This window comes from Aquarana catesbeiana, linkage group LG03 (assembly GCF_042186555.1).
Source record: "Aquarana catesbeiana isolate 2022-GZ linkage group LG03, ASM4218655v1, whole genome shotgun sequence".
In the NCBI taxonomy this organism is placed as follows: Eukaryota; Metazoa; Chordata; class Amphibia; order Anura; family Ranidae; genus Aquarana; species Aquarana catesbeiana.
In genome coordinates this window covers 550,832,503-550,854,667 of record NC_133326.1, presented here as the reverse complement: position 1 = coordinate 550,854,667, position 22,165 = coordinate 550,832,503, and the positions used below count along the sequence as shown (strand labels likewise).

Here is a 22,165-nt window from a genome sequence, read left to right as displayed (position 1 = left end):
CGTTTTCTTTGTGTACATCATGGGACACAAAGATCCCTCCCCTCTTTTTTAAGGATTCAGTGCTTGCTACAAAACTGATGTACTTCCTGTATGGGAGGGGTTATATAGGGGATCACTTCCTATCTAAGACTTTGTCTACCAGTGTCAATTGACCTAGAGATGTCGTATAACCCAGTAGGTAATGAATATTAGCCTAACTGTCCCATGATGTACTCAAAGAAAAGGATTTTACAGGTAAGTATGATGAAAAAATCCTATTTTCTTGCCATTGTGTTTTTCAGTACCCCTCAATCTATTGCTTTCAGATATACCATGGTCTAAGAGTCAACTTCTGTGAACTGTACAATTAAAAGTTTTCTGAAGGCTTAAGGATTTTTACCCTTATTCATACATTAAAGTAAAAATCCTGCTGCAGCTATTCACCCGCGATCCACTGATTGGGGTTGCAATGCTTTGTAAAATGTGTCCTTTAAAAACCATTTATAAGTGAGCTTAGCCTTTAATAGAAATTTTGACTTGCCTGTAAATTCCATATCTTAGGATATAGTGCAAGAGATAGCTCCCTCCCCTCTTACTCCTTGCTAAAATAACTGGGCCTCATGGATTCTATTGGTAGACTGGGGGGCAGTTCCCAGTGCAGCTTTTGGCAGTGTCCAAATACCTGAAGGTAGCAACAAATAATCTATGGTTCTTTACTGTACTCCACTCCAAATAACAGGAGCACTGATAGTGGCTCTGTCACACAGCATGTCCCAACATTCATTCCCATAAGCTTGCCATCAGCAGTAAAGGACTGTAGAGAGTATAAGGTATATCCAAGTTCCTTAGTTGGTTACTGTTTTGTTGCAGAAAAAAATAATTTGATCCGTTACTTTGTGTTCTGAAGTCCCTTGAACTGCCAACTGTAGTGTGGGTGACACTGCTAAACATTTGGCGTGTATTCTTTTAGTGCTATCTGGCTTTGGCATCTTTTGTGTTAGAGACCACAGAACCTATACGTGAAAGTCTGTTTTTAACTTCCATTCACTCTTCCTTTTTTTTTTTTTTTTTTTTAAGCCTGTGCCAGGTTCAGCTACTACAACTGCTGCCGTTCCAGTGGATATCCAGCCCAAACTCACCACTGATGGTAAGTGTATCACGGCTCAGTCATAATAAGCTGTTCAAACCAGATACCAAATCAAAGCTCCAGCTTTATCTACATAAAGCTTGACATCATATGACAGCTATAGATCAGAAGGACTTTGTTAAAATGTACTGTATTGCAATCTGTTAAACTTGTGCAGTGAACAGAAGATTTTGTCCGAGCTTAACCAGAACACTACCTGCATGGAGTTTGCATGCGTGAGTTTTCTCTGGTTATGCATTTTACTCCCACATTCAAAGATGACATGACTCCTATCAAAATTGGCCCTTAAATATGAAAGCATGTGCAATAGGGACCTTGGGGTATAAGCTCCTTTTAGGCGAAGGACTGATGTGAATGTACAGGATATAAAGTGCTATGTAAATTGTCTGCGCATTATAAATGCCTAAAATATTGCCTGATATTAGACAGTTATGCATTCTTGGGAGTAGCATTAAGGTAAGCAGGGATCAGGACTGCAGTTGTCAAACTTTAGGTGACCTTTGGCATGTAATATAGAGTTTCCATATATAATTAAGACTTAACGTTAGTACTATATTTGAAAGTGCTACAGTGTGCTTCACACATGTCTTACTATTTCTGTGCAGAGTGTATTGTGAAGTTTTCATAAGTGACCATTTGCAGATTACATGGAGAGGATTTTTTTTTTTTTTTACCGGTTTTCACATTTCTCACTGCCTCTAAACCAGTGTTTCTGAACCCTTTTGTGTCAAGACACCCTTGAAAATTATGCACAGTTTTAATTGCATCAGCTTAAGGCCTGGTACACCAAAACGAGGGCCAACTTTGCCCACCTGGAGTGCACAGGTGTCACATGCATCCTATTCATGTCTATTGGGATGCAACTGTTGCTCCCGATTTGACATCCCTGAACTCAAGCTGTCTGCATTCGAGGACAGGCACCCATGCAAATGTCAGCTCTGTGCAGTCGCGGCCTCCCAATTGACATGAATAGGATTGCCTGCACATGGATGCATAGGATACCGGTGCATCCCTGTGCGGGCCCTCACATGGGCGTATGCTTTAAGTTTTGGCATGGACTTCCACTTTAATCCCTGCATCTATAGCCACCAACATTCTAACACTAACCTGTCTAGCCCTGTAAAGAAAAAAATCAGTATACTTACCTTTTCTGCAGGCGATCTGATCCGATCTCCAGCAGCGGAAGCTCTGGTCCCACGCTGAGCTGTCAGCCGCAGCTTCGCTGTGTAGGTGGGTGCAGAAGACACGTCTGTCAACGGAAGCCCCATAGTAAATCTATGGATGATGTCACTTCCCAATTATTCCACAGCCATTGTCGGCCGTGTCCTCTGCATGGCTTCCGCCGCTGGAGATCGGGTCGGAGCGCCTGCAGAAAAGGTATATATACTGATTTTTTTTTCTTTTCAGGGCTTGATAGGTTAGTGTTACTGTTGGTGGCTATAGATGCCAGGGATTTTAGTTTTAGCCTGGACTTTAAGTACATCCGTGTGAACGAGGCCTAAAATGTAATTTGTGACAGAGTTGCCTTGTACCCATACAGTATTCAAATCGGTGAGCAATATGTAGCGGTAGGATGGACAGTGATCGGTATGTAGCAACAGGGCAGTCAGTGATTCGGGAGAGCACACCGGAAGTGCATTATCGTCAGCTAGAACTTTTAGTCAGTGGGCAACACAATACTTCCCTGTGAATACTGAAGCCATAGGACACATGCGCTGCCAAAAGGGGCACCACTGATGGTGATGATGATGACTGAAGAAAAAAAGGGGGGGGCGCGCGTCGGTCTGTGTTCAGTACGTATATTGGTAGGGCAGTCAGTGTTCAGTATGCAGAGGCAGGGCAGTCAGTGAGCAGACAAACACTTAACAGCAGGGCTGGATGCTTGCAGGCCTACTATCTCTGCTCCCCATTTTCAACTGCTAGATCAGCCAAGTCTGCCACCTTTGGGAGGATGTAAGGAAGTGACCACACCCCTGGTCCTGCCCACCACCTGGCTGACCAAGGAAAAGCTGCTGAGCACCAGGGCAGCTAGGCCCCATAATACTCTGCAAGGTGCAAAAGGGAGAAATCGTTGCCAAACTATGGGGAGAGCCAAAGGCAACTCAGCTGCCCATCCCCACTACCGTCTACCCATACCTCCCTCTCTGTGGCCTTGGTGGCAAATGAGGGGAATTGAAAGTGGTTGTAAAAACTCAAGGATTTTTTTTTTTTTTTTTTTTTAATGCATGGAGGTAAAAAAAACACTGATGTGCAGCAGCCGCCGCCACCCCCCTTATACTTACCTGAGCCTCTCAATCCAGCAATGTGCACAAGAGCAGCGACTCTCCTGGGTCTCTTCTTTCTAATTGGCTGAGACAGCAGCTGGATCCATTGGCTCCCACTACTCTCGATTACTGCCTGTTAGCCAATGAGGAGAGAGTGGGGAGCAGTGTAGTGCCGAGCTGCGCTCCATGTGTGAATGGACACAGAGCAGCAGCTTGGGAATGAGCCTGCTCAGGGGCCCCCATAGCAAGCTGCTTGCTATGGGGGCACTTGGCATGAGGGAGGGGGGGTCCAGAGAAGGGGAGGATGGGGGTTTCTCTATGCAACACCACTGCACAGAGCAGGTAAGTATAACCTGTTGCTCCTTGGTAACCGATTACATCATTGTTTGGGAGGACGTGGGCGGGCAGCCCTGCAAGGGTCGGACATGTACTGGTATTAGGACCTGCAGCTGTCTAATAAAGTAAGGCAGGCTTGGATCACGCTACTTGATCCGCCATTGTTGGTACAGTATTTGCCTTTGTTGGAAGTATTTTGCCATGGCACACCGGGTGAGAAAGGCTGCTCTATACTAATGAGACTTGACACACTCAGAGGACTGATAGGTGTCTTTGGAAGTGAAATACAGCCAACACCTCTCATGATTGGCATGCTAACAATTATTTGTATACAAGGCCTTTTTAGTTTAGCATCCTTTATGCCATATCAACACGAGTAGGGTCAGGCTATTTACACCAAAACATAAGTGTTCTACTGTGTTTTTACACAATTTAATTTAGAGAAATAATAGTGGAATGTAGGTATAACTTTTTTTTAACAGTAACGTGTTTTTTTTTTGTTTTTGTTTTTTTTTTATTCAGTTCCAGAGCAGGCAAAAGCCAAGCCAGCTACAGAGACAGGCGGTGGAGTCCTGAAAATGGGGCGATTTCAGGTTGGTTTCTCTCAATTAAATTTCATATTCTGGGTGACTTATCAGATTTATTACAAGCAGCCTACTTCTAATGTACAGAGAAACTGTTTCTGAAAGCTGGGCTTTTGGGCAGTGCCCATTCATTGCACTTTGTATATGCTCAGCTTCAAAATGACACCATCCCCCAATTTATTGTAGATTAATCTTGTTGCAGACTTTCTTTTCCGCCCCCTGCATTCACGCTAGACTGACTAGGCCACATGCACAGTACAGCCAGTGATGTCATGAGTGGGGTAAAATACACAGGTGACAGCCATCTTGGATTCCCATGTGAGGAAATGGTGTGTACTCCTGTAGGACTACAAGTTGCAGGAGAATGCTTTTCCTAGTGGGACAGCAGGTTGCAGCAGAGTGGTTGACTTGTGGGACTACAGGTCACAGCAGACCGACTTTGTGGGACCAAAGAGGCCACACAACTATTTTTGTGGGACAGTGGGGCACTGGCAGAATTAGTAGGGTGTCAAATCTCCTGGAATAACCAGCACCCTGGTGCTTAGTGCCCCATTGCCCTATTGCTGACTTGAACCACTGTTCCCAGCAAAGGTCTCTTTATACTGGTCAGGATTTGTCTCATCGACGGCAGAATAAGTGATGTAGAGGTTGATTGGTCCCAAATACCTCCTACAGGTAGGGCGGAACTTGGGTGCAGCCCCCTGTGCAATATATACCTTGGGAGTCGGTGTGTCCCATACGGCTCTGACTCCTGCTACCTGTCTGGTATCTCCACTACTTACGGGCAATATTTTCCCAGGTCCTTTGTTACTAGGGAAGAATTCTCATCTGCGATCACTGGTTCACAGCAACTGTTTTCTGGAATACTTTCTGTCTTGGACCGATTTGGTTGCAGGCAGGTTTCCCCCTCTCCTTGTTAAGAGGAGGAACCAGTGGAGGATGAGGTAGAGGAAAACCAGATATTAACTCCCCATCTGCCAAAATGAAAGTAGAATTCTGAGATATAACTAACTAATCCTAAAAAATTGGGGCAGAATTTAACATTTTTGGAATTCTATCAGAGCTTGGACCAGCTCTGTGACATCAGCTGTTAGCCAGTTTTAGCCAGCTGTTAGCGAAATCTTGGTCATAGGAGTGCAGAAATAGATGCACTCCTATAACCCAGTAGAGAAGTATGGCTAAAAAAGCTTTGGCCATACTTCTCTTTTAAAGATCTGAAAATTTACAAATACAGAAATACCGTATGTATATGTAAAAAAAAAAAGAACCTATATTGTACCTGTGTACTTTCCATGTTTAGCAACATTGTATTATCTAGACATGGTATGGCATATATGCACAAAATTCACCTATCTGGCCTTGCAGTGGCCTTCATTTGCATCCCACATATTGTAACCTGCAGTCTGAACAGGTAATATCCACATTTACATTGAAATGTATAGAAACAGTCTCGGTCACTAAAGATTGTGCAATTCTTGTTTTTGTAAGAGCTTTACATATATATTGAGCCCATGTGTGACAGAACCCTTCACCTGAAGACCAGAATCAGATATTTATTTATTTTTTATCAAAAAGGCTGAGTGAAAGAAGCGATCCCAAGGTTGTTGCCCTCCTAGAAGAGGAGTGACGACCTTTTTGGAAATGTACGTTGCTACAAACCTACAAAATGTAGGTTTATCAGACAAATGTTCCTTCATGGACCTACACCCTCAGGAAGTATTTATTTAAACTGCCCTGGGCTTAAACAGGAATGCTGCAGAAAATAGCACCACGTCCTTACACAGAGTTGGGCTTTAAGTTTCTTCCGTAGAAACAGGATAATATGCTGATACTGGAGTTTGGGTGTGTATTAAGCAAGAAGGCAAAGTTCTCGTATTTCTCTTTTCCTGTAGGTGTCTGTAGCTGTAGATGATGCCCTGAAGCTGAGCGAGGAGCCAAAACTGCCACAGCGGGAAGTTTCATCCACCTCCTCTTCATCTTCCTCCATGTCGTGTAGCAGCCCAGAGAGTACACTGGTGAAGCCAAGGCTCAGTGCATCGGGGTCCTTGGACATAGTGGATGGTGTAGGACCAGTCCAAGTTCCCACACATGGCTCCTCCCCAAAACAGTCTGTACAGGTGGGGCGGTTCCAGGTTACCACCTCCATCACTGATAGAGTAGGCCGCTTTTCAGTATCTCGTGCACAGGAGGACCTATCATCGGGTCACACAGAGACAGAGCAGCCACGAGCTTCTTCCCCAAAGACGCAGCCCCATCTCAATGGACCATCTTCCCATCCCGAATCATCAGCCACCCTAAGCGATCCACCCAAAGGAGTCCATGATGACAGCCTGGGGAGCCCTGTTATGCCTCACCCTCTGGGTTCAAAGGCCAGCCTGCAAAGTCTCAGCAACTCCTTTAACTCTTCCTACATGAGCAGTGACAATGAATCCGATATAGAAGACGAGGAGCTAAAGAAAGAGCTTCGGAGGCTACGGGATAAGTGAGAGACCACTCTCTTCTGAAAGCTTTTTACTGAATGTTTTGTTTTCTTATAATGTGTTATGTTCAGGACTATTTTTTCTCTTTCCCCTCTTTTTTTTTTTCTCTCATGTACACCATCTTGTTAAATGCCCCCTATTTAGCCACTTCCCTTTTTTTGGTGATTGGCTCTTTGGTGATAACAAGAGCCTACATGTGAGGCCTGTCATGCTTACAAGTTAATTACTATTGATTTCAAGACCAAGTGGATTTTCAGTTTAAGCTAAATACATTTCAGGTGTAGCTCTACATAGAAACCAATCAAAGCTTAAAGTGTTACCCTTAAAAAAAAAAAAAAAAAATGATGGATCCTGTTCCCTTAAAGCATGTTATACAGCACAGTGCTTGGGCCTTTGTAATTTTTCACCTAAAATACCTGGCTGATCCTGCCTGGTTCTGCCCCCCCTGTAAACTGACTACTTTAATCATGGCTGCTGTGCCCTGACACCGTGGTCAGTTTACGTGCCTCCGTCATCCGTAGCCCTGCTTTCTGCTCTCCTGTGTCGCCCTCCCCCCTCCTTGCCTGTCAGCTCTGTCCACTCCGCGATCCTGCTCTCCTGCTCTCATACAACCTCTCAACAATCCTCTCTGCTATGTTAAACAATGTCCCCAGTTTATTTGTTGTTTTTTTTTTTTTTTTTTTTAGAAAAACTGCCGCTGTATACCTTATTTATAGCACAGATCAGCGCTCACATGACAGGACCTCCTCTTTCCTCCTGACTGATGTCAGCAAGAGTTGCCTAGCCCGCTGGGGCTGTCAGCTGGAGAGAGGTGGCCGGTCATGTGAGTGCCAATCGGCGCTATAAAATAAGGAGGTATACAACAGCTGTTTTTAAAAAAAAAAACAAATACACTGGGGACATTGTTTAACATAGCAGAGGGGATTGTTGAAAGGTTGTTGCATTAACTTAACTCTTTAATTGAATAAGCTGAAGTTGGAAGCTGATTGGCTACCATGCACGGCTGCGCCAGATTTTGCACTCTCCAGTTTTAGTAAATAAACCCCAATATGTTCAAAGTCTTACAGTTTGCTGGTTCAGCCACACCCTGGCTAGAAAAACAGTTTTTCAGCCATACTCTGACTAGTAAAGCCTGTCAGCCATCATACTGCAGTGAAGGACCTATACCTGCCAACATGCCTCCTGCTGAGTAAGAACTGGGGCTTTAGAGAAGAAACAGCTGAGCTGTCATATTATTAATTGAGAGAGGCTTTGGTAATTGATCTGCACATATTTACAAGTATTTATACACCTGTTTTTGTTTTAATTTTTTTTATGTTGGTGTATATGGGAACTCTGTGCATTATCGACATGATTTGTTTGCTCTCCCACAGGCACCTGAAGGAGATCCATGAGTTACACAGTCGCCAGAAGCAGGAAATTGAGCAGCTGTATTCAACATTAGGCAAAGTCCCTCCTGCTGTCATAATCCCTCCCGCAGCGCCACTCTCAGGTCGGAGGAGGAGACCCACCAAGGGGAAAGGCAGCAAGTCCAGTAGGGGGAGCTCTTTTGGGAACCGCAGTCCTCAGCTCTCAGGTACCTAGGAGAAGCAAGTCTATACATTACATATATAATGTATTTTTCATTACAGACAGGGAAGGTAGTGAGTGCCTTGGAAACCACTAACTCAGAGGCCAACCCACTGGAAATATAGCGCTCCTCCCATAATCCTCTCTGGCTCATCTGTTCTATTCTTTTACCTGTAGGTGACCTGTCCACACAGAGCGCTCCTGCCACCATTCCCCCCCAGCAGAACCTTCTCCTTCCCCCTACTAGTGTGCCGGACCCCGGACACCACCTGAAACCCTCACCCTCCAGTGACATCCTCTGCTCTGCCTTCACCAGTGACGCTGCCCTCTCTGTGCCCAGTTTATCCGCCCAGGGACAAGGTAAACCCAAAAGGCACACCCTGGGAACATTTACCTTTCTAAAACTAACTGGGAATACTCTGTCACCTTCCCATTTTTCACAGGTGCTAGTGGGAGGCTCTCCTGACACGTGTTTTCGCCTTGTCTTAGCAGTGCAGGATTGTCCTCAATATAGCTTATGATTTTTTATAAAGCAAAGAAGGTTGTTTCCCTAGTTGAAATAATTGTTTGAACTATGCATATTTCTCTTGTTCCTAGATAGCAGAAAAGCTGGCTTATAGCCCATATAAACCTAAATAGCCATTTAACTGGCCATTCAGAGACCTTAGATTGTAGCTCAGATAATACTCAGGTACTCAGATAATAGCTTAACCATAGAGCCTTTTATTTAAAGCCCTTTTACTGTGTGTGTGTATGTATGTGTATGTGTGTGTGTGTGTGTATATATATATATATATATATATATATATATATATATATATATATTATAATATCTCTCTCCAACTGTACATCTGAAGTGGCTGGATTACAACAGCCTGAATGTATAACTATTTATCCAACTGTGCATCCATAGCTGCCCACTTATGGCATAGATGCAGTCTAAAATATAGAGCCAATTATCCTGCTAGGGTCAGGGGAAGCAGGGACTGGTATGGCTGCAATTTGCCAAAAAAGGGTTTAAAAAGTAGTTCAGCCATTGTAAGTTATGAACTTTCTTTGACTTATGGTTTCTCTCACTGTCCCCTGCACTGCTCTGTGTTGGCACTAAAATGCTGGACAGAGCAGCACAGATTGAACTCCACTCCAAACACTCTTATCCAAAGTTTCCCTTTTACATGTGCTGTCTTGTGATTTGTTATCTGTCTCTGCAGCGTCTGTCCTCTTGTCTCTTTGTTTTATTCCATCTCCACCACAGGCTGGGCCAAGTTTAACTGTGCATCAGAGCGGGTATCCTTCAAAGTTGCCGGCAGGAGGACGCGATTTCTGAGTACGCCCTGCTTGGCTCTTTGTGTGTAACTCTTTACTCCTTCCTTTGTCTCTCTTCCTCTTTCCCTCCCACCCCTTTCCTGCCATGCATGCACCCCGCTCGCCATGAGCTGCAGATCTGCTTCCCGCTGAGACAGAAGAGGAACAGTGGGGATTTGGGGTAGTTTGGGGTTTTTTTTGTTTTTTTTTGTGCACTTTCAGAAGTCTCATACTGTTCTTTTGAACTGCGACTTGTTTGCTGCTTTGTTTTTTAAGTTCCTGCTAATTTTTCTAATAAAAAAGGAAGGGCCAAAATATATTTTGAATGTATTGTAGACTTGTAGTCCTGAACATTGGCATGTGAACAGATTTTTCTTCCCTTTCCTTGTGGCAGAAATGAGAGCGATCATCTTCAGTTTTCCACTTTGGTATAGCTGTGAATAGTCACTGTATGGAGCAGGTGTATAGCTGATTCATCGATACCACTGGCCTATATAAACCATTTCGCTACAACTTATTAGGAGAGCAAACATAGCCATCCTGCAGAAGTTGCTGAGCTGTGGTAGTGTGGAAAATATAAAGGACACTTGTCCTGAAAAAGATCAGAATCACTCTGATCCTTCCTGGCAGGCCAAAAGAAAGAAGGGGAAGGTGAGCAGGGCTTTCAAAAATCCAGCCTGCTGCACCAGCTGTGTGGGCAGTGACAGCTAATCACCCATGGATGTAAGTGCAGCAGAGTGTAGCCTTTTTACTTTTTGCGAAAAGCTAACCTTAAACTTTACTTTTTTTCCCTTATATGCCAAAAAAATCTGGTTGTGTGCATCCCAATACTTTTGCACGCACCTGATATTGTGGGTGGGACCCAGCAGGTTCTTCCACTACAGGCTGCCTGCAAAAAACTACAGGAGGTGGGCCGGTACAAGACCAGTCACCCAGCACAAGGAGAGAGGAGCAAAGTGCAGGAGCAGTTTTGTGCTGGATTATTGCACAGTTCTGGATGAAATATGCTAGAATTAGGCTCGATTCACACTAGGGGCGGCACGACTTGCAGGTCGCCTCACCGAGGCGACCTGCACACGACATCCACGGCGACTTGCAAAACGACTTCTGTATAGAAGTCTATGCAAGTCGCCCCAAAAGAAGTACAGGAACCTTTTTCTAAGTCGGAGCGACTTGCGTCGCTCCTATTAGAACGGTTCCATTGTACAGAACGGGAGGCGACTTGTCAGGCGGCTAGGTCGCCTGACAAGTCGCCCCTGTGTGAACCGGCACTAAATGTAAGAATGGTTTTTGTATATTAGAAAATTTTTGCTTAGCCCATAATCCAGTATCTGCAGATCACACAGACACTAAGTTAGACCTTGGTTGAACATAAAGCACTTTAAAAACCCTCCTGTTCTTTCCTCTGTCTGACTGCTTCTGCTGGCCCCAGTTTCTGCTGCAGCTTACACTACAGGCTTCTATAACCTAACATACAGATCCCATAATTAGCTGCATAAAGTGCCCCCTTTGCATGTTATGTCAGCATTCTGTCCCATGGTGTTTTAACCACTTCCCTACCAGGCCAATTCTGACATTTCTCTCCTACATGTAAAAATCATCATTTTTTGGTAGAAAATTACATAGAACCCCCAAACATTATATATGTTTTTTTAGCAAAGACCCTAGAGAATACAATGGCGGTTGTTGCAACTTTTTATCTCACACAGTATTTGCGCAGGAATTTTTCGAATGCGTTTTTTTTTTTTTTTGGGAAAAAAAACAGTTTTGTGTTTAAAAAAAAAAAAAAAAAAAAAAAACAGTAAAGTTAGCTCAATGTTTTTGCATATTGTGAAAGATGAAGTTACGCAGAGTAAATAGATACCTAACATGTCACGCTTCAAAATTGCACACGCTCACGGAATGGCGCCAATGTTCGGTACTTAAAAATCCCCATAGGCGACGCTTGAAATGTTTTTACTGGTTACATATTTTGAGTTAAAGGAAGTCTAGGGATAAAATGATTGCTCTTGCTCCAACGTTCGCGGCGATACCTCACATGCATGGTTTGAACACCGTTTTCATATGTGGGCGGGACTTAGGTATGCGTTCGCTTCTGCATGCGAGCACACGGGGACAGCGGCGCTTTAAAAATTTTATTTTTTTTTTTTTTATTGTTAATTATATTTTCTTTTTTTTATTTTGACACTTTTTTGAAAAAAAAAATTTTTGATCACTTTTATTCCTATTACAAGGAATGTAAACATCCCTTGTAATAGGAATATGACATGATAGGTCCTCTTAATAGTGAGATATGGGGTCAATAAGACCCCATATCTCACCACTAGGCTGGGAAGCCTGAAATAAAAAAAAATAATAAAACGATCATCGCTTCCCAGCCGAAGCAGCGCCGTTTTTTTGAATGGAGAGGCCGGGAGTGACGTCATAACATTGCGCCCGGCCTCCGATTATCATAGAGACTCCGGCGACCATCTGGTCTGCCGGAAATCTCTATGATCTACATCCGGCGCCGGCGGATCCGCTCTCTGCCTCACCGATCGTAACGGTGAGTCGGAGCAAGCACTGGAGGGCGGCGGGAGGGGGGGATGTCCCCTCTCGCCTCCCATAGGAATGATCAAGCGGTGGAACGGCCGCTATGGTCATTCCTATGGTGTAAAGATTCGCCGGCTGAAACCGGCAATATCTGAATAATGTCTGTAACTACAGGCATCATTCAGCTATACCCGCCCAAAGCCCAGGACGTCATGTGACGGTGGGCGGGCGGGAAGTGGTTAAAGCCCTTTGATAATTCTGATATAGTCATGAGTGCCATCATTCGGTTTATTAAACAACCACTAGCGTGAACATGAGATTGCTTGCTTGGCACTAGCATCATTCAGAGGACACCTTGCATCCTTTCCTAATGATTACAAAGCGTTTTCTGTTTGGATGAGAGGCTGAAAGGAGAAATTGAGCTACAGCTATTACAATGATTCTTTGCTTTTTCAAGGATCAGCCAGGTTTCCAACATGTATACTTGCACTGGTTCAAGCTGTATCGGTGTACAGTATATACGCAAAAAAAGTATCTGGAGTTCATCTTTAATAAAGAAAATCTTAATGCATATATATTTTTCTTTTATCAAAAGTACATACAGTTCCGAGAGTTAAACTTACAAGCCCTTCAGTGAACAGAATTAAAACAAAAAAAAAAACTACAAACCTTTCCTGGATTAGCATCTACATTGACAGGATGAAAACAGTACATAGGGGAATAAGTTAGCTGTATATGCGCTGATGGAGTGCACCTTGTAAGATGGTGGAGGAGGAAGCAGTGCTGGATCTGTAAGCTGCATTTACGCTAACGCTATATAAGCTATATGCTTTCTCAGACAGTGGACGGGAAAGCAGTGCTGTATGAAAGCTGGCAGTGCATGCCATGCCAAAGAGTGGAGGATGAAGCAGTGCTGGGATCGGTAAACTGTTAAAAAAAAAAAAAAAATGTTAGTAGTGATAGTGGAAACAGTGGATTATCCACAAACTGTATATAAAGTGACCCTGTGTGCCTTGTCGGATAGTAAAGTAAGAAGCTGTGCTGGGTCACCTTCCACCTGTATATAAGTAGGCATAATGTGTCTTGACAGATAGTGGAGGAGGAAGCCGTGCTGCATCAATATATAAGGTAAGAGTGTGCCCTATCAGATGGCAATGAGGTAATGCTTGGGTCATTGACTGGAGATATTATCTAAATTTGGGTTATATGCAGAGGATCCAGGAAAAGAGCCTTGTAGGTTGGAGTTAACAATTTGGACTTTAATTCTATCTAGTTGGGAGCCAGTAGAGGGGCTGACAGAAAAGTGAGAAAAGGCAGAGGAGCAGAACAGATTAGGTTGGGTTGGAGTGTCACCAATCTGGTCAGTGGACATTTACAGAGGAGTGTGTTGACCATAGTTAATCTGGGATGTGATGAGGCTCTGATAGCTTTCAGCAGTAATTGTATGTGTACAAATACTTCAGCCTGAGACAGCATGGTGTTGTGATCAGCTTTTACTAGTTCCACTCTTTGAGGTGTTCGATGAACCCTGTTTGTAATGAGCAGGGAGCTGCACTGGGCAGGTAGCCTAACAAATGGCAAGTCACCCAAATACTAGGCAGTAGGGCCTGCAGTACAATGAGGTCTCTTCCAGAAATGGTATGCTACGGTTAGCAAGACATCCAGTTGCAGATGAGCAACCCCCAGTCTCTAAAATGACTGAGAAAACCAGTGTCTGTTGGTCAGAGGCCAAGGTGTGAAGCAAAAGCCCCTACAGTAGAGTACAATAACTCTGGGTAGGTGGCTCTCTAACACTGTGAGTGAGACCTAAGAGTCACTTTAGGTTTACACAGGAAGGTGTATGGAAAACCAGAGCCACACAATAAGCTCAAGAGTATTCATTTCATCACTGTGTTTTGGGGCCTGTATCATTCACCCCCCCCCAGAATTAATATAAATGTGTAACACCAAGACATGTTTTAGCCCCTGAAATTAGATGGCTTAACTTTGGACTTCTTTGATGAAATAATTCTTGGGCTGCTGAATTTTTGAAGTGATACATTCGTTTTCTGTATGCCTCTGAGAAATACGGCAGAATGGCTACGCCAGCTGTCCCCTGCTTCTGCTTCACAGAATGTTTTTGTCTTCATTACAGGTTTTTAGAGTTTGTGCAAATGGGCAAATGCAGTGTTGCGTTTGTCACATTCAGCTGGTTTGAGATGTGTTAGGGTTCCTTACAGGTGCATTTGACCAGCAGGTGACCATCTGCCTCTGACCTATGTTTTACCACTTCCTACATTCGTATGATCCACTGGCCTTTTAGTTCTTGGAGCCATTAATACTTGGGACCTTAAAAAGATTCAAAAGAACGTTCATGCTTCTATTCTTAAACACTTTCTCAGTAACTCTGTATCAGCATCAACATTTGCACTTTCTGCAATATCCCCCCCTTCCCTTCCTAGTTTAACTCGGTGAGTTGTTTCTGCCTAATAGCAGCTTTTACTACCCAGCCATTGAAGATTGCACATACCCAGCATGCCTTGCCTAGGTGGTGGAACTTGTAACTCCTGGTTGGTCTGCTTTTGCTTAATCTGCACCCTTGGGCGGGGGTCTTGGTGGAGCTTTTTGCGCTCTCTGCTTGGCTCTACCCATTTCCTGTGCTCCGTTTTATCTGATCTCCCCCATCCAGCTATCTCCGTTGTTGGGATGTCAGCTCTGTGCTAACACATGTCTCTCTTTCTGCTTCAGGGAAGATGGTGAAAAAAGTCTGCCCTTGCAACCAGCTCTGTAGTAACTATCTTTTCTATATATCTATTTCATTTCTGTGTTTCATGTTCTGCAAACTGTTGCTCATCATTGTACAAATTTTGAGAGCCCTGTGTGTCCCACATATTGCACACCATGATGCACCTTCTGTCTTGTCATCTAGTGGAGTCTCGGTAACCAGCAGAAAACTTGATGTTTTGCATTACTTTGCACTTATATATTATACACAGTTTGAGTACTGGAAATCTACTCACTGGTACATTTATAATAGTTGCTCAGAGTGAAAACCGAAAAAAAAACGTGGAACGTCATTTTTTCTGAACTGCTTATTTAGAAAACGCATTTTACTGCTTTGTCCCCCCCAAAAAATTGACAAAACAGCATGTTTTTAAGAAGCGCAGCTGTGGTCAGTTATCCCTCATATTAAACTTAGGAATGATGCCCATTGTTGGGAATACAAGATATAGATGTCACCCAGCAGAGTATAAAAGGTCATAAAGTTTGAATTGAAGAGTGTTTTGGCCTTTCTGTTCACACCTTAATGAGGGAATGTAAAAAGGCTGGATTGTTATGAAAGTCTCTGTGAGCTGTCATCCTTTGTTCCTGGGGAACGTCATTGTCTGAAGCCATGCCATTGGGTTGAACATTTTGTTTTCTTTATTTTAGGGACAAGCAGTACAAATACAGTCGCCCCTTCCACTGCTCCAGCCCCGCAAACCAACACAGCCCCGGTATCCTCCAGTCGCAAAGGGACGTTCACAGACGATTTGCACAAGCTTGTCGATAACTGGGCCCGGGACGCCATGAACCTAACTGGAAAAAAGAGCAGCAAGACACCTGGACACCCCAGCTATGAAGTAAGTTGAAGAATCCCGCCTCCCTGATGAGTTAATATCACATTAGTAATGCTTTTATTTTTTTGACATCTTTATCCAAAATTTTAATTTTCCAGAACCCTTTCCATAAAAACAATTGACCCAACTCAGCAGATGTATTGCATTCCTACCTTCCCCTCTCTTCTAGTTGCAAATGTTAATGGGGAACGCTGCTAATTTTTGGTCAGTTTGGTTGGGAATACAAGATCACATGGCCAGCTTGAGCTAACAAATAGAAAGGGAATCCCTTATCTAATTCAGCTGTGTGTGCCCTGAATGGCAGGAGATATTGCATGGGCAACTTGCAGCCTAGCAGTAAATCATTGCACAAAATCTGCACACCAACATCTTCTAGTGCTCCACCTGTTTTTTGCTTTCATACTTTGAGATCCTGACCTGGGAAAATTTGTTTTTGCTGTTTTGTGTCCTTACAAAGTTGATTCAACCTCTATTTGTCCTGGTAAGCATTGTTAGCCGTACAGAAAATGATGAGCGATCAAAAATATTTTAGTTGTTGCAAGAACAAAATAGAGGGAGAATTTTTCAACAAGGAGACCTGTTCTGGTGACAGCTGTATATAAAAGAGGAGGTCTCCTCAGTTTTGGTGGCTTTGCGCCATGTTGTGTAGAGCGCGAATTGAAGAAAAATTGCCGAGATTGGATACAGACAGCAAAAAGAAAAAAATCCTAAAGGGTTTTTGAATCATTCACTGGTATATCTAAAACTTGTTTTGTTTTTATACGCATTTAAAGCAAAGAGCAGCCTTGAAAAAGCATACTACTTTGGTGTGGAGGTATTCAGTGCATCCGGAAAGTATTCAAAGCACTTTTTTTCACATTTTGTTATGTTACAACCTTCTTCCAAAATGGATTGAATTCATTATTTTCCTCAAAATTCTACAAACAATACCCCATAATGACAACATGAAAGAAGTTTGTTTGAAATCTTTGCAAATGTATTAAAAATGTTCATAAGTATTCACAGCATTTGCTCAATACTTTGTTGAAGCACCTTTGGCACCAATTACAGCCTCAAGTTTTTTGAGTATGATGCTACAAGCTTGCCACACCCATTTTTGGGCAGTTTCTCCCATTCTCTGCAGGACCTCTCAAGCTCCATGTGGTTGGATGGGGAATGCCGGTGCACAGACATTTTCAGATCTCTCCAGAGATGTTCAATCGGGTTTAAGTCTGGTCTTTGGCTGGAGCCACTCAAGGTCATTCTCAGAGTTGTCCACTAGCCACTCCTTTGTTATCTTGGCTGTGTGCTTAGGGTTGTTGTCCTGTTGGAAAATGAACCTTCGCACCAGTCTGAGGTCAAGAGAGCCCTGAAACAGGTTTTTATCAAGAATGTCTCTGTACATTGCTGCATTCATCTTTCCCTCTATCCTGACTAGTCTCCCAGTTCCTGACGCTGAAAAACATCCCCACAACATGATGCTGCCACCACTATGCTTCACTGTAGGGATGGGTATTGCCCAGGTGATGAGCGGTGCCTGATTTCCTCCAGACATGATGCTTGGCATTCTGGCCAAACAGTTCAATCTTTGTTTCATCAGGCCAGAGAATTTTGTTTCTCATGGTCTTAGAGTCCTTCAGGTGCCCTTTGGCAAACTCCCAGGTGGGCTGTCTTGTGCCTTTTCCTGAGGAGTGGCTACCGTCTGGCCACTCTACCATACAGGCCTGATGGAGTTCTGCAGAGATGGTTCTTCTGGAAGGTTCTCCTCTCTCCACAGAGAAACGCTGGAGCTCTGTCAGAGTGACCATCGAGTTCTTGGTCTCCTCCATGACTAAGGCCATTCTCCCCTGATGGCTCAGTTTGGTCAGGCGGCCTGCTCTAGGAAGAGTCTTGGTGGTTCCAAACTTCTTCCATTTACAGATGATGGAGACACTGCTCACCTTCAATGCTGCAGAAATTTTTCTCTACCCTTCCCCAGATCTGTGCCTCAATACAATCCTGTCTCGGAGGTCTACAGACAATTCCTTGTACTTTATGGCTTGGTTTGTGCTCTGACATGCACTGTTAACTGGAACCTTTATATAGACTGGCGTTTGCCTTTCCAAATCATGCCCAATCAACTGAATTTTTGCCACAGGTGGACTCCAATCAAGTTGTGGAAATATCTCAAGGATAAGTGGAAGCAGGATGCACCTGAGCTAAATTTTGAGTCAAGGCAAAAGCTGTGAATACTTGTGCACATGTGATATTTTTTTAGCTTTTTTTTTTTAAATAAATTTGCAAAGATTTCAAACAAACTTCTTTCACGTTGTCATGGGATATTGTTTGTAGAATTCTGAGGAAAATAATAAATTTAATCTATTTTGGAATAAGGCTGTAACTTAACAAAATATGGAAAAAGTGAGACGCTGTGAATACTTTTCAGATGCGCTGTAAATCCATACATAGGGACAAGATAAAATAGGCTCTGTATTTCCATTACATACACATCCTGTGTGGTTGATAAGTTTCAAAGAGTTTCTTCCTTTTTTTTTTTTTTCTCTCAGGGTCCTGGTATGGCTCGGAAATTTTCTGCCCCTGGACAATTGTGTGTGAATCTGCCTCCGTCCCTTGGAGTACCAGTCTCCATGCCTACAGCCTCTGCCAACTCCCTTGCTCAGTACCCCAAAGGTGTCTGCCCCCCTCAGCAGTTCGGTTTCTCTGGTGCAGCCTTCCAAGGGCAGTGGAGTGGTCCTGGACTCCCACCATCTTCCCAGCCCATCAACCAGTTCCCTCCGACTGTGACTACTTCCTTACAAAACTTTAACATCAGCAACCTTCAAAAATCAATCAGTAACCCTCAGGGGTCCAACCTGAGGACTACCTAGCAGGAGAATGGAACCCTGACAAATACTGCAAAACTGAGGGGAAGAGCAGGAGGGGAGAGTGCTACAAGATCTTCCCAGCCATCGCAAGCCCCACAGTGCTATTACTCCTGTCTCGCGTTCGCTTCTGTCCCTGTTTCTCCATCCAAGGAGGCGGGACCCGTTCCATCTGAAAGGTTGCTGTGAGCGCTCTGAAATTGTGCACAATGGCCGTAGCACATTCAGGGAGACGGGAGTGAGGGAGGTTCCAGACCCCGTTTGATGAGCAGCAGATAGGGGTTTCTGTCTTCTCTGCTCTTACGGTATATAGGTCATTAATGCTTTCAATTTAAGAACTCTTTAACGGCTATCGACTGCAGCATTATACTTGTATGAATTAAAGTAAATATATAAATATATATAAATATATAAAAAAGTAATTGAAAAAAAAAAAGTTCGGTGAGGACAATACTCTGCCATCAGTTATGATGTGGATACACTGTGATATAATATATTTATGTTGTTGGACAACATTAGTAGTTATGATAAAATAGCAGAACGTTAAGAAGGTTACAGAGAAAACCAGAACATCACGCTCCTATCTCCTCATCAGTCACTTTAATAAAAAAAAAAAAAATATCATATTTTGTCTCTGTTCTGTCCTTTTATTGGTTTTAATGTGAATGTAAAATTGTACAGAACTTGAACCTAGCTTTGTTGTCCCACAGTCATCTGTTGCATATTTGGTGCCTTGAGAGACATTCAGCCTGAAAGTTCCTCTCAAAGGAGGGAGAGAGCTGGTTTGTGGCTGCACCTCTCTGTCCCCCAGCAGGGACACATAAGTATTGTCTGCGTTTAGTAAAACCTAATGTGCTGGCAGGTCCGGAGAGTGCAGCAGGTGATCTGAGTCTTGGGGTTGGAGTAAGTGACAAATACATAGTGGATTTGTATCGCTGTCCTATCTTGTACACATGGCGTTGCTTAGAGCGTTAGCCGGAAGTTTAGAAGCGAATGAGGAAGTATTTAGCAGATGGCTGTCAAGCGGTCACAGCTGAAGGAAGGCAGGTCATTTTTCCTCTTGGTGAAGGACTTTGTTTTTTTCTGCCAAGGTATTGCCGTTTCCCAGCAATACGTGGGATACAAAAGCTAAGCTTTTCATTTTAGAAGCTGTGATGTTGCCTTGGGGTATGAGAGCCGAAGGGGCAATTTAGTGCATTGTTTCTGTTTAGAAAAGGTATTTAATAAAGAATCCTGGAATCTAACTGCTAATGCCTCACCTCACTAAGGCACCTTTAGCAAATAATTAGAAACAATATAAATATAACCCGCAAACAGTATTAACTCTGTCCCGTTGCACAGCTGTTTTCTAGTTTACACCAAAGTGATCAGCCTACAGTAGAGTCGTTCCTCTTCAGATGGAAAAATAGCAGCAGTTTCTGTCATGTGTCTGCTAGTTATATAGTTATATGCAGTATATTTAACCAATAAGGAAGCTGTAACTTGAACATGAACTTAAAGTGGAACTAAACCCTCCTATCCTTTTCAGCCAAGGAAGCTGCCATCTTAGGCTCTGTTTGATTTGCAACTGCCATGATGCTGCGCATGTGATCAGTTATGACACCAGACATTTGATAGCTTGATAGTTTTGTTAAAAAGCACAAGCAACTGTGACAATTGGCATTCCTGGCATGCTGAGAATTTAACTGTTTTTTGAAACTGTTAAATCGATGGGTTTTAGGTCCCCTTTATTGCAATGTTCTTTTTAGCTCTGCTGGTCTGTCTGGCACTTAGAGGCGTCATTATTTTTGCTGTTTTTCTGCTGGCTTTATTCAGATCCCTAACAGGTGAAAGTTCTTAGATCAGTTTATGGCAAGTCAGAAAAACTTACAAGGCCTGCTCACTTGTGCCCTGATTTTTAGGGTCCCCCAGATGACTCGTCGACTCGGCATAAAGGATGTATTTCTATAGCAGAACTATTTGGGTTGTGTTTTTTTTCGATCTGATGATTGCATAAAAAGCTGCAAGGTATAGTTAAGGGACCTAGTTCTTCTGTCCCATGTTGGTAAAGTGAAAGTGCCCACTACTAAAAAAATTAGATTTCTCCTGCCTTGCACTGGGAGATATAGTGAGGTAGCTGTGAAATCTGTGAGCTGACTGACCCTCTTTGAGGCAAGTTGGGTGTGGCAAGTGTGGTTAAGGGTCTGGGTAGTGTCTGGAAGTAGGACAGAAGAATTCCAACAAGGGATTTGCACACTTGGCAGCAGATTAATATTTATTTTACATATTTTATATCTTTTTCCAGTTTGTCAAGTTTGAAAACTTTTTTCCTCATTTAAGTTGTGCATGCTTTGCATTGTTTTCACTGATTTACTTTCTTCCTTCCTGTGGACACAATAAAAAAAATAAATGCTACTGAACTCTTTACAATCTATTTACATTTATTCTGCATCTTATACCATCCCTCCCCAGATGAGTCTTTTTTTTTTAATTTTTTTCCATGATATTTAACACTGTATGAAAATAAAATGAAATAAATGAGATTGTGGGATTCCCTGGAGCTGTGAATTTTCCGTTTTGCACTTTTTTTTTTTTTTTTTTGTCCTGCATCTTTCTGTACAAATTTGCACTTTTCTCTTTTTATCGCCTCTGTAGACTGATATTAAAACTAATAAAGGAAGCCTTATTTTATGTTGGTGTTAATTTTATGTGTGACATGATTCTGCTTGTGGTGAGATCTGAACATTTCAATTACTCTACAGGTCTACATGAACACATTCCCGATGTCACAGTAATACAGCAACAAAATATTTTGTTCATTGAAAGACACGGCCATTCTTTAGATCAGGGATATGCAATTAGTGGACCTCCAGCTGTTGCAGAACTAAAAGTCCCATGAGGCATAGCAAGACTGACAGCCACAAAGCATGATGGGACTTGTAGTTTTGCAACAGCTGGAGGTCCGCTAATTGTATATGCCTGCATGGGTTTGATATCTCCACCTACAGGAGCAGGTGCAACCCTCTGCAGGTGGACAAACTCCCCATCTGCAGCAAGGATATCCGTTTTTATACTAGCATCATTTCAGGAGTAGGACACGCTATTTATTTATTTTTTACGCTTTTTTTTTTTTTTCTTTGAATTTTTGTTCCCAGTCAGCGAAGACTTTTTTCTTAAATCAACTGGTGCTGGGTGGCAGGCCAAATATAGATCTGGGTAGCCCCCCCAGCTCTGCCATCACGTGCATGCAGACCCCCAACCATTGCACAGAACAGGTAAGTATAACATGTTTGTTTTGATTTAACAAACTCTGAAGCTTTACAATTAGCAGGGGGTAAATGTACTCCCCACTCCCTATCTGCAGCTCCCTTTTATGGTTGCTATGTACCGGGCAGGTAACAAAAAGGCGCCGGGTTTGTTTCGTGTATAGAGTGGGCTCTGCTATGCAAACCCGTCAGCAAGCATCCACTTCCGACGAATAAAAAGTCTTCTCTTAATTCGGAAACTCTGCCTCCACTCTTCCTTCTGATAAGGAATCACTGCTGGTGGCA

At 43.1% G+C, this 22,165-nt stretch overlaps 1 protein-coding gene across 11 annotated transcripts in view; it reads left to right on the top strand.

Annotated features, from left to right (window-relative positions):
• The window catches only part of LOC141132778 (serine/threonine-protein kinase WNK1-like), a 252,474-nt gene extending 231,169 nt beyond the window's left edge, over positions 1-21,305 (top strand). For 6 of the 11 annotated variants that reach the window (XM_073621627.1, XM_073621622.1, XM_073621623.1 and 3 more), the window contains 9 exons: positions 1,057-1,126; positions 4,249-4,319; positions 6,203-6,792; positions 8,164-8,366; positions 8,537-8,719; positions 9,615-9,707; positions 14,924-14,965; positions 15,608-15,798; positions 18,321-21,305. In XM_073621627.1, coding sequence (XP_073477728.1) covers positions 1,057-1,126; positions 4,249-4,319; positions 6,203-6,792; positions 8,164-8,366; positions 8,537-8,719; positions 9,615-9,707; positions 14,924-14,965; positions 15,608-15,798; positions 18,321-18,641 — 1,764 coding nt within the window. In that variant the 3' untranslated portion in view covers positions 18,642-21,305. Of the gene's footprint in view, positions 1-1,056; positions 1,127-4,248; positions 4,320-6,202; positions 6,793-8,163; positions 8,367-8,536; positions 8,720-9,614; positions 9,708-13,286; positions 14,887-14,923; positions 14,966-15,607; positions 15,799-18,320 lie in introns of those variants that run through there. The other 5 variants (XM_073621621.1, XM_073621625.1, XM_073621626.1 and 2 more) reach the window with 5 other exon arrangements.
• The last annotated feature ends 860 nt before the right edge of the window (positions 21,306-22,165 follow it).